Source organism: Arachis hypogaea, chromosome 3 (genome assembly GCF_003086295.3).
Source record: "Arachis hypogaea cultivar Tifrunner chromosome 3, arahy.Tifrunner.gnm2.J5K5, whole genome shotgun sequence".
Lineage (NCBI taxonomy): Eukaryota > Viridiplantae > Streptophyta > Magnoliopsida > Fabales > Fabaceae > Arachis > Arachis hypogaea.
Window position 1 is genome coordinate 23190633 of NC_092038.1, and position 12704 is coordinate 23203336.

The 12704-nt window shown below is 35.7% G+C and overlaps 2 protein-coding genes across 5 annotated transcripts; both read left to right on the forward strand.

The window, feature by feature from the left end:
• Positions 1 to 296: 296 nt before the first annotated feature.
• On the forward strand, positions 297 to 4399 carry LOC112789874 (pentatricopeptide repeat-containing protein At1g77360, mitochondrial). 4 transcript variants are annotated; one of them, XM_025831982.3, is made up of 3 exons: positions 497 to 873; positions 1340 to 1470; positions 2811 to 4399. In XM_025831982.3, exon 3 carries the CDS (start codon positions 2830 to 2832, stop codon positions 4270 to 4272), a length of 1443 nt encoding a protein of 480 aa, XP_025687767.1. In that variant the 5' UTR covers positions 497 to 873; positions 1340 to 1470; positions 2811 to 2829; the 3' UTR covers positions 4273 to 4399. The 4 variants fall into 4 exon arrangements, with proteins under 4 accessions (XP_025687766.1, XP_025687767.1, XP_025687768.1 ...); XM_025831983.3 differs by having other exon boundaries at positions 2853 to 4399; XM_025831981.3 differs by lacking the exon at positions 1340 to 1470 and having other exon boundaries at positions 297 to 873.
• A 169-nt stretch (positions 4400 to 4568) lies between these two features.
• LOC112789875 (pentatricopeptide repeat-containing protein At3g58590) lies at positions 4569 to 12336 on the forward strand. The gene is made up of 4 exons (XM_072231743.1): positions 4569 to 4581; positions 5438 to 6037; positions 9196 to 11500; positions 11692 to 12336. The coding sequence occupies exons 1-3, from the start codon at positions 4569 to 4571 to the stop codon at positions 11466 to 11468; spliced, it is 2886 nt and encodes a 961-aa protein (XP_072087844.1). The 3' UTR covers positions 11469 to 11500; positions 11692 to 12336.
• The last annotated feature ends 368 nt before the right edge of the window (positions 12337 to 12704 follow it).

The window sequence follows — 12704 nt, forward strand, 5'->3', positions numbered from 1 at the left end:
TGAGGATTGGTGCCGCAAAAGACGCAGATGGAAAGAAACCTATTCCCCTAATCCCTTCGCGATTTTTAGGAAAGGAGTTTAGCTAGATTTTTCAGATTTTTAGATTTTAAAGATCGACGAAAAAGAGAGACTCAGTTGGTGTTTGGGGAGGCGTTAGGGTAAGGAGAGAGACATGTCTATTTTGGTCATTTTGTATAATATTTTAATTTTGTTTATGTCTATTCAAATATAATACAGACATTACATTAGTGTATTATCTATCGTATATAAACACAATACATAAAACATAAATTTTATTGTTTCTGTTTTATTGTCTCTGTTTTATTATCATGTTCTATCTTGTCGTCGAAAATAATGCCACCTAAGTGATTGACGGAGTTAATTATTAAGGACTAATTGAGTAATTAATTTTAGTTAGAAACTAAAATATCTGATCCGAAATTTTTTGAAAATTAAAATGGGTATATACTCATAAAATAATTATTCCAGTTAAATCGGTTAAACCGGAGAGGTTCGATTGATGGTTCGATTTTTAGAATCTTGCCAACAGCGCCTCTCAACCCTCGAAAGCCCCAATCCTCATTTTCAATTTCACTCTGCTGAAGTGCTGAGCCCAGACCTCCTCGGCACTCTCCTCCGCCATCCGCCGGATAGCAGCTGCCGCCGAGACGCCATACCAGCGGTCGCTTCCTCCCCTTTTCCCTTCCTCATAGCCGCCGTTGGCCACGCAGCAGCAGCAGCTCGGAGCAGCATCCGCCGTGTCGTCGGGCCTCAATGATGTCCTCAGTGCAGTGTGAAACAGTCAACTTCGCCCTGCACTCTGCCACTCTCTGTCTGCATCATCAAGAATGGAGCATCTGCGCTCTGCCTCAGGTTGGTTCTTGATTTTTTTTCTTCTATTTTGTAACTGCATGCCTTTTTTTCCCTGTTCTGAATTTTCCTTTCTTTTTTGAAAGAAATTTGTTGCAATAAAAATCTGTATCCACAATTTTTACTGGGGTTTGATGATTAGTGGTTCTTGGACCTGAGAAAATCTGATTGTGGTTATGGTTTATGGTTGAACTGATTATTTTTATGATTTTTGTTCTTCGTTAGTTTCATGGTTCTGATTTTTCTAATCCTGGTTAAGGTTGATGGATGGACTGTTTTTTATTATTGTGTAATTATTTGTTCTGTTCTCTGTTATTGTATTATTTTTTTTCTGTTCTGATGCTTGTTGAACTTTTTTTTATTCAATATTAATACTATTATGATTTTGGTTGTGATTCTTGGATCTAGACTGTATTTTGTTCTGATTTTGTTCTTGATTCTTGGTTTGTTTCTTGGTTGTGATATTTAGGCATTTTGATAACAGTGCATTTCAATTCGGTTTGGTTGGTCGCGGAACCTCCTAATAAATTATTTAAGCTTTCTATAGAAAGAAAAAGGGGAACCTCCTAATGAGTTTTTCCCACTCCAATAGCTAAATTGGTACATTTCTTCACCCACTGTCTTTTTTTTTTTCAAATATTTTTGTCGGTTTCTCATGAAAATAAGAGAAAGTTTGTTCGGTAAAGAAGCTTCTGATAAAGAACTGAAAATTATCACTCTTTATGAGTTTTGACTGTTTGAAGTGTGAGTCCATTCTGTTCGCCATTTAGCCAAGTAGAAAGTGACATGATACATCATGCTTATTAGGCCAAACTGAATAAAATGTAATTGATTTCAAGATTTTATATTCTTGATTTTAACCATTATTGAACACACTAAACTCATGTTTCTAGCATGAACATTAATTGGTTACAACCAAATTCAAAATGAAGCTTAAAAATGTTGTCCATTACTTATTATTTATCATATCCTTATTAGATCGAAATAATATACCAGTTAAATAGAGAATTAGCATGAAAAAAATGATTAATATTAACAATATAATGGTCATTTAACAAAAAATTTATTAGTATATATAGATGGCAATGGGGCGGGGTGAGACGGGTATTTGAGTACTCATATCCGTCCTGAACACCTATGCATTGCCCATTCTCCGCTCCATTACTTATGGATATCTTAATTTTTATCCCACACCAAACCTGCAGGTATGTATACCTGTCCTGTACCTGCTCTGTTGGAACCTTGGAATTTAATTGATTTATAATTTTTCTCTTTAGAAAAACTATAGCATGAAAATAAACAAATTGAACTAAATAAATAAAATTCCAAGCATGATTAAATTCTTCAAAAATATAATTAAGTATAAAAATAATTTTGAATTGTTCACAACAACAAATAGCATAGAGATAGTCTTACAATCCATCAAAATAGCCTTAGAACATCAAAATAGTCTTAACACACAGCATATAAAACTAAATTAACAATAGGGCGTGGGAGCCATTACCAACACCTGCCCCATATCCAAACATAAATCAGCAAATGTTACCTAAAATCCACTCTATACCCAGTCAATCATTGAAAAAACCTGCCCCGAGATCTGAATTGTCATCCCTTTTAGTATGACAGCATACCTCCTTGATATATGACATTTGTCAAATCTGGAAGTGGTGCTTCATTTTGAGTTTTATCTTGAAAATCGGTTTGATGGTTGATTATCTATTGATTTAACAAGTGTATTGAAAAGCAACTCAAATGACGAGGTTGTTTTGTCAAATAAAAATGCACATTGAAACATTGTACTATGTCATTGCTGATTCACTCCCATAAATGGTGCACTAGATTATATTTGTTTATGCAGTACGTTCTATTAAACAACCACCACTAGATTATATAGTAACATGTGATGCCCACCATGTGTTTGTTTATTTGTGTTGAATTAGGTTTGATTTGGAAGGAACAATGATCAGAGTTTTTGACAACAGGAAAAAACCATTATCCAAATGGGTATTGTTTGCCAAATTGTACTGTACAAGTGAACCAGTTCAAGAGGTTACAGATGCAACTAGAATGGTATGCAAGACTATGATGTCATGTCCTCCAATGGCACTGGACACTGCTCTTAATCAAACTGGTGTTAGAGTTTCACCGGATTTGGTCCAGAGTGTCCTCAAGAGTTTTGAGAATGCCGGTATGTTGTCATTCCGGTTCTTCGAGTGGGCCGAGAAGCAGAGAAATTACACACACAACGTCAAGGCATATCACTCAATGATTGAGTCTTTGGCCAAAATAAGGCAATACCAGATCATGTGGGATCTTGTCAATGCTATGAGGAAAAAGGGGATGTTGAATATTGAGACTTTCTGTATCATCATGCGAAAGTATGCCCGAGCTCAGAAGGTAGATGAGGCCATTTATACGTTTAATGTCATGGAAAAATATGACATATCTCCAAATCTTGCTGCATTTAACGGTTTACTAAGTGCATTGTGCAAGTCCAAGAATGTGAGAAAGGCTCAGGAGATCTTTGACTCTATGAAGGATCGCTTTGTCCCGGACTCAAAAACTTATAGCATATTGCTTGATGGATGGGGAAGGGCCCCGAGTCTTCCGAAAGCAAGAGAGGTTTTTAGAGAGATGGTTTGCATGGGATGTGATCCGGATATTGTCACATATGGAATAATGGTTGACATTCTTTGCAAAGCCGGAAGAGTTGATGAAGCTGTAGAGGTAGTAAAGGAAATGGATGCTAACAATTGCGGGGCAACTCCTTTTATTTATAGTGTCCTGGTCCACACATATGGGGTGGAAAATCGAATTGAAGATGCTATCAACACATTCATAGAGATGGAAAGCAAGGGAATCAAGCCAGATGTTGTGGTGTATAATGCATTGATTGGTGCTTTCTGTAAAGCAAACAAATTCAAAAATGTTCATCGAGTTTTGCAAGAGATGGAATCCAATGGTGTTGATCCTAATTCAAGGACCTGCAATGTTATCATAAGCGGTTTGATAAGCCAGGGAGAGACTGATAGAGCTTTTAGGGTCTTCCGCCGGATGGTTAAGTCTTGCGAACCGGATGCTGATACCTATACAATGTTGATAAAAATGTTTTGCGAGAGAAATGAACTAGAGATGGCTATGAAAATATGGAAGTATATGAAGTCAAAACGGTTTGTCCCAAGTTTGCACACCTATTCAGTCCTCATCAATGGGTTGTGCCAAAAGGGCAATGCTATGAAAGCATGTGTTTTGATGGAAGAGATGATAGAAAATGGAATTCGACCATCTGGTTCAACATTTGCCAAGTTAAGACAGTTACTTATAAAGGAAGGGCGAGAGGATGTGCTAAAATTTCTTCATGAGAAAGTTGATCTTCTTGTCAAGGAGCCTTTATTTGATTAGGCTTTAGCTAATCTTACATACTTTACATTGTAGTGAGCCTTTATTTAATCAGTGTAGCTTATAAAGTTATAAGTTATAACTATCATTGCTGGTAAATAAGTAAAGGGCCTTAGAGCTTTATGTTCAATTATAGAGGCTTAAATATGGTTTGAGATGATAAATATGGCTTAAATAAAGGGATTTGGTAAAATTCAAACTTTAGAGAATCCAAATCTTAAATAAAGAGGGATAAAGACAAAATCTCTTCTTGATTTTTATTTCCAGAAATATTGTTGCTAAGAATACAATTTTTAGAAATGACTTTGTCATGTATGAATTATTCTCAAAGTTTTGAAAATTCCAATTAATCATTAATTTATAATAAAGTTTTCAATAAAAACCAAATTGATTCAATTGATATCTGATTATTTGATCATTTTTGTAATTGATTTTTTTGTTTGAATTAAAATGATCAAGTGAAATATATATTCTCTGTAATGGTTTTAAGTTTCTTAACGATATATTTATTGGTGACACTTCCAACATGTCATCACATCACATAATTAAGTGCATTAGCCTTAAGTTAGTAATTAAAATATTCAAAATATTTGTTATCAAATTATTTATCTCTAAAACTTAAGTTATTAGGTAAAAGTGCATAAACAATTATATATTTAATAGTTTATGTAAAAGATCTTGTTATTCAGACTGAATTTGCTTCACTACTTTTGTATTTGCTCTAAGGCTTAATAGTTTCAACAGTTAAAGAACTAGTTACCGTTATATTAGTGAATTTGATTCAACTACTTCAACTGCCTTGTTAATGTTAGATTTTTTTCCTTGGTTAATATTCTTTTTAGGGGTGGGGTTTAATGGATTTCTAAAGTACATTACCAAGATATATAGATTGTGTGATATATCTTTTCATTCTTCATTCCTTTTCAAACATGCTGTGTGGCAGAGAGACATTAGATTCCTTAATTTGACTAGAAAACATAATTAGGTTATTTATTTATTTATTCCTTTTTCACTCTCTTAGAATAGCTAATAAAATGTGATCCGTTAGTCCAATAATATGCACATAGTTGTAAAAATTGGACTGATCCGGCCGGTCGGATCGGAAAAATCGCCAATCCTGCTTTTGGTCGGTCCGAAGTCCGAACTGATCATTGGACCAGATAAGGAGCAAAACTGGTAAGAACCGGTTTGACTTGGTCGGATTTTATCAAAACCGGTGAACCGGCGGATTCAAGAAACCCCCTAGTTCTGAAGCACAACCCCACACCCCCTTCTCTCTCACTCTCACAAACGGCTGGGAGCTTACCGGCTTACCCCCAGACACCATCAGAGGTCACCTCAGCGGCTCAGTCCACCTCCGTTCACCGCCACCGCACGCTCGCCGCAGTCGCCGCGCCTCTCGCCGGATCCTCCGAGTCCTGTGCTCGCGTGTCGCTGCTCTCCTCTGTCTGTGGTCGGCTGCCAGCGTCTCGCCGCGCCTCCGCCGGTGAGTGCTCGAGGCCTCGAGCTGTGTTTACTAGTTCATGCAGCGTGTCGTCGTCGTCCGCCATCACTGCAACCAACCCAACGCCTCGTTTGCTCGCGTCTCGCCTCTGTCCTCCATCTCTGCTCGCCTCAGCTGCTCGCTTCTCGCCGCGCCTCCCTCCGCCAGTGAGTGCTCGAGCTGTGCGTGGTTGTTGCTTCTCGTCGTCCGTGGGTGTTGCTGCCTGCACTGCACTGCTTGTCTGCCTGCACTGCTTGATTCTGCCGCTGCAACAACAGTCAACTGGTAAGCTTTTTTTTTTTCCCGTTATTCTAATATTCTATATTAATTTTTAATAGTTGATTCATTGATGTTATTTCTGTTAATTTTGTTGTTGATTGATTTATGAATCTGATTAGAATATGGCAGTGGTTGAACTTGAAATATTGAATTGGTTGAAATGTTATTCTTGTTAATTTAATTGTTGAATTGGTTTATGAATTGGTTTTGCTGACTATGAATATGCAGTGATTTTGTTGAGTGTTGAATTGGTTTATGAATTGTTTTGCTGATTATGAATGATTTTGTCGATTGTTGAATTGTTTATGAATTGGTTTTGCTGATTATGAATATGCAGTGGTTTTGTTGATTGTTGATTGTTGCTGTTGTAATGATGCTGATTGGTTTTGCTCTTAGTTACTTAGTTGATTGAAGTTTTTTCTTTTACGGTATTTTAAGATGGATTCACCACAAACACCATTGTCCCAAGAACAAGGATCAACTCCTGACGCAACAATCATAACCCAAACAAATAATAATAGAGGAAAAACTGATCCTGCATGGAGCCATTGTAAACAATTAGTTGAATATGGAAAAACTATTTGTTATGCATATATTGCGAGAAGCTTATGCTTTGAAATTACTCCTTGGACTTAGTTTATGAATTGTTGTTCTTATTGTGTCAAATTAAGATACTATTGTAATAATGCTGACAAATTTTATGTCTATTTTCGTATTAGTTATTTTTAAAATTTGAGACTTGATTATTGTTAAAATGTTTGTGAAAACATGTATTTCAAATTTTAATTTTAAGTTTTTGATTATTTTATATTTTTATTTAAATAAATCTGGGTCAATCGATTCAACCTGTGATTCACCAGTTGAACTAGAGACCGAGTGACCTAGTAGTCTGACCGATTCGATCACCATTCACCAGGTCGGTTCTGACAACTATGCATTACAGTTTATCTATTTGAAGAAGTATAGAAAACCAATAGGGACGGCTCCTAGTATTTTTATCTAAGCCCCTCCCCCCTCTTCTCTTTTCTCAGCACATTTTTGTAAGCTCTAAAGCCCAATTAAATGACATGTTTTTCTTTTCGGCTTTGCACAAAATGCCAAATCTCTTTTATTTTCTGTTACTTTTTTTAAACTTCTTCAAGAAGTCTTCTAGTCTTTCTTCCTATCAACACCACTACCATCACTCTCACTCTGCTTGTTGAAGTGCATTCCATCTTCTATTTCTTTTTTCACTTTTTTTTTAATTTATTTGTGCTTATATATTGATGCTTGATTGTTTGGAAACTTGGATCACTTGGATGCTTTTACTTTCCACACTTCACTCATAACAAATCACAAGTGTGTGTGTGTGTGTCTCTCTCTCTCTCTCTATATATATATGCTCGGAGTACGACTTGTGGGGTATAATGTGTAATGGGAGACGACTTGATGCTGCTGCAGTAACTAGTAGTACCTGTGTTACTTTATGTTTTCTTGGAAGCTTGGTGTATGTGTTACTGAATTTCTGAACTTTCTTTGGACTAGCATAATTGTTCAGCTAGGAGTACTCCTCTTGTATTTGAGGTCTCATATAGTATCGAATAAGAAAAAAGCTAAACTAGTTAGTTAACTGATTGTTTTGATTTAGCTAATTAGTTAATTTGTTGATTGGTTGATTTAATTCCTGATTGAGCTAATTAGTTCATTGGTTGATTTCTTGATTTAATACTTGATGTTGCTAATTAGTTAATTTACTGATTTAGTTCTACTTCACTATTAGTTAATTTTATTTTATTAATTTTTTTATTTTAAAATTTAGGTAATACAACTACACATAAAAAGTTCCTCAATTGCTAAACTGAAATACTTGGTAATGGTTAGCTACTTAGATTGTATATATTGTTATTTTCATATACTCCAATTTGAAATTTGATATTTTGAATTCGTAAATGCTAGGTGGCCAAGCTAATAAACTAACCAAGTCCAACCAAGTTAGAAAATACGTCTCAGACCCCTAACATGCCCCACGCGCCACTTTTATTCATCTCAAACCAAGTTGTTTATAACTGAATGTTGTGTAAAAGCCAGACTTTCATTCTTTTTCGAATTCTTGCACTTGTTTTGCTTGATTTTGCTGCATTCTCCGCAGATTTTTCTACTTATCCTCTTTTCTATCAAAATTTTTAGATTTGCGACTCTAGTCTTCGTGAAATCAGTTCTTTGTTGTCCAGAATTTCTTTCGATAATAATGGATGATTCTAATTCAGATCAATTAAACCAGAGCAAATTGGATCGTTTTTATGATTCAAATCAAATCGAGGAGGTTTTAATTCTGCTTTAAATCAATGTAGTTCCTATGTTGTTCATGTTCCCCTGGTTGCTTTTATTTATGAGCCGAATAAGTTCGTTTTCTGTTATGTTTTTGTGTGTGTGAATAAGTGTTGAGGTTTATTGAAGTTCAGATTACATAAATCAATGAGAGTTTGGTTCAAATGAGGAGGTTTGAATGGTTTTTTCAATCAATCTAGTTAAGTTTTCCCTTACTATATTTTTGGTGCTGTGTGCTATATATTTCCGTGCTAAATGGAAGTAGTTCCTGTGTTGTTTACTATGATGTGCTTTCTTTTATATACAAGTTCCCATACTTATTTTTTGGTGCTGTATGCGATACATTTCGGTGCCAAATGGAATTAGTCATGTGTTTATTTTCACGTGGTTTTTTTTTTTTTTTTTGTATACGAGTTCGTTATTGATATTTTCGGTACTTTTGGGCAATTTGATTTCTTGACCATTTTGCTTGGAAAGATAAAAAAAATTTAGTTAATAGGAAAACACAAATATTACTAAAAAAAAAATACAATTGAAAATCATTAATAGGTGAAGCACATCATTCAGCTAGATTAGTGGATGAGTTGGAGTGTGTTTTACTCGCACTTACTAATGAGATTGGTTTTTGTTGGGTTTGGATCATCTTGGATGACGAAAAAATTTGAATGTGTAACGGGACCGTTTTGAGTTAGGTACAATTAATCAATAATGCTTGCTGCTTGCAATTAGTTGCTTTTTATAGATGTATTCATGTATAACGTAATATATGTAGAAAATTTAAATTATTATCAAATTAAAAAACACAATATTATAAATTCTCAATTTTTAATTTTAGGAACTCATTTGCATCATTTTAGGAAACAATCAAATCAAATATACCATATTTGGCGCCGGGGTTGTTAGCTGCATGAGTTGCCATGGACATATTGTCCGACATGGCCAACACCTCCTCAAGCTTGTTGAATCGTGTTCCATCACTTGCACCCTTGATGCAACTAAATGCCTCCATGCACTCTCTATCACTATGGGTCCCATTCCAAACCAATCCATCTTCGTCCACAACAATGTCATTTCTCGTTACTTATCCCTTGGTGAGTTTCTTCATGCACGTCGAGTGTTTGATATATTGCCCCAAAGAACGGTAGTTTCTTACAACATGCTCATCCATGCTTATAGTCGCCGTGGTGATGTGAGTGATGCTTGGAGCCTGCTCTGCCACATGAGGGGTTCTGACTTTTCTCCAACACAATATACTTTGAGTGGGTTACTATCTTGTGAATTGTTGAGCATTTGTCAGGGTATGCAGTTGCAGGCTTTGAGCATCAAGAGTGGACTTTTTGATGCTGATGCTTTTGTGGGTACTGCTTTGTTGGGTTTGTTTGGGAGGCATGGATGTTTGGATGAAGCTTTTATTGCATTTGAAGATATGGTCCATAAGAGCCTGGTGACTTGGAATATAATGCTATTGATTCTGGCACGTAATGGATTTGTGGGAGACTGCCAGAATTTGTTTCGTGATCTTGTGAGGACAGGGGTTGCTTTGTCAGAAGGTTCCTTTGTGGCTGTTTTGTCTGGACTTGTTGATCCTGAGCAGGATTTGGAATATAGTGCAATGATTCATGGTTTGATGACGAAATGTGGGTTTGATGGTGACATTGCTTTGGTTAATTGTCTGATTAACGTGTATGTGAAATGCAAAGCCATGTTCTCGGCACAAAGATTGTTTCAAGAAGTTCCGGCTGAAAATGTTGTGTCTTGGAATACGATTATTGACGCATTGGTGAAAAGTGGGAGATCTCAAGTGGCATTGGAGATGTTTGTGAATATGTCTAGAAGGGGATTGGTGCCTAGTCAGGCCACATTTGTAGCTGTTATAGACTCGTGTGCTAGTTTGAAGAACTTTGTTTGTGGAGAATCTATCCATGCTAAGGTAATCAGGAATGGTTTCGAATCTGATGTTGTTGTAGGTACTGCATTGGTAGACTTTTATGCTAAATCTGATAACATGATGTGTTCCCATAAATGTTTTAATCAAATAGAAGAGAAGAATATTGTGTCTTGGAATGCTTTGATGGTGGGTTACTCGAATGAATGCTCTTCCATGCCGATTATGTTACTACGACAAATGCTACAATTAGGTCACTTAGTTAATGAGTTTTCCTTTTCTGCTTCTCTTAAGTCATCATCAGTATTGAACACGCGTCAGCTCCATGGTTTGCTTATAAAAATGGGGTATGAAAGTCATGAATATGTATTAAGCTCCCTTGTTATGGCTTACAGTAGAAACGGTCTCATAATTGAAGCACTTTCTTTTGTCAAGGAAGTCAGTAATTCACTTCCTCTAGTCCCCTCAAACATCATTGCCGGAATCTATAACAGGACTTGCCAATACTATGAAACGGTAAAGTTCCTTTCTTTGCTCGAAAGCCCTGATACTGTATCCTGGAACCTTGTCATTTCAGCTTGTGCTCGTAGCAATAATTATAATGAGGTTTTGGAACTTTTCAACCATATGCATGTTGCACATATACAACCGGATAATTACACATTTATGAGTATATTATGCGTGTGCACCAAGCTTTGTCGTCTTGATCTGGGAAGTTCTCTTCATGGACTTATTATGAAGACTAACCTTTATAACTGGGACACTTATATCTGCAATGCACTAATTGACATGTATGGAAAGTGTGGAAACATTGATAGTTCGGTAAAAGTTTTTGAAGAAATGACTGACAAAAATATTATTACATGGACAGCTTTAATTACTGCCCTCGGGCTGAATGGTTATCCACATGAAGCGCTAAAGAGATTCAAAAATATGGAATCATTCAGGTTGAAGCCGGATGCATTAGCTCTGAGAGCAGTGCTCTCTGCTTGCAGATATGGTGGATTGGTAAGCGAGGCGATGGAAATTTTCAAACAGATGGGAACTGCTTATGGGATTCAGCCAGAACTAGATCATTACCATTGTATAGTAGACCTCCTGGCTAAACGTGGAGAAATTGAAGAAGCTGAGAAAATCATCACTAGCATGCCTTTTCCACCAAATGCGAATATTTGGCGTAGCTTCCTTGAAGGCTCCAAGAGGCAAACAGAAAAATCTAATTGTATTTTGGAAGCAATGCACTGAAGATGTTCCACAATGTGGTTTTCCAAGCACTGGTATATTTCCTGATAGACCAATTATTAACGAATTTCCATGAGATTTTATCCAAATGCAAGGTAGGGACTTCTTTCATGGGACAATTGAAATGTCCTTGTGTCTGAAATCTCCATCATAGCTAGGTAAAACCTTCTCATTCGACCAATTTTAATGCATAGAAGTATTCCTCATATCTGACTTTTTATTGCAGCTTGCAATACCAGGATATTAATTAATGAGATCCTTAAGAACCTTTGTTTCAATGTGAAATCAACTCAGCCCTCAGATTATAAGGGGAAAAAAGTGCTTGTGTTGTTATATGTAAAATTTGAATACTCCATATCTCTTATGTTAATGTGCATTGAGAGAATCAAGAAATACACTCAACCAGAGCATCATACTCACTCTTTGTTTCTTGTATTGTGCAATCATCTAGTTTATGGGGAAGCAGAATTTTTTGGTATTGTTACTACTAGTAAATACAGGTGATAACTGTATTATATACTCAGAATTTGATCAAATGTTCATTATGGCACTCATCAGCTAAACATATTTCTTACTTACATCAGCATTTTTAATTTGTTCCAGGTAAAATAATGGTCTGAGATTAATCTGGTGCTGCATTCATCAATGATCTCCACGTAATCTTGTGCCTACACTCTATTAATCTCACGGTTAATATTTTTAATTTAGATATATACATTTTTTTTGTATACATAGTGCAAAATAACTTTATACCATTCTATTTGTATGAATTTTTGAGTAGTTGATGATGTGAATGAAATATGCTGATATAACAATACAAAATTGGATGTTTGTATAGAAGTATTTTTATATCATAATTTTTAAGTGTTAATTATTTTGCTCTTTCATTCTGTTTTCTTCACCACATCTTTAATCATGCACTTTGATTGGCATTTGGTTAATAGTTACTATTCCATTTTATTCTCTATTACAATTCCAGTTATTATATTAATCTTCAAAACATGTTTGAGACTTTGAATATCTTGAATTCGAGAAAAGGTATATTCCTTAAAACAGGTTTCTATTATAATCTACTTGAGGTCTAGATTCCTACGGTGAGCAATGGATTAAAAATGGTACTGCTTTAAGTGAAAACGCTTGCAAGCGCATAAAGTAAATAATCAAACAGAAGAACATGCATAAAATCTGAAACTTTAGCCTATGTAGTCTTTTGACAGAGATAATAGTCACTAGCAACTA

Coding starts and splice junctions, on each gene's coding strand:
- LOC112789874 (XM_025831981.3), top strand. CDS start 2,830: ATGATCAGAGTTTTTGACAACAGGAAAAAACCATTATCCAAATGGGTA.
- LOC112789875 (XM_072231743.1), top strand. Junction 6,038..9,195: donor GCTGCAACAACAGTCAACTG/GTAAGCTTTTTT, acceptor GCATCATTTTAG/GAAACAATCAAATCAAATAT.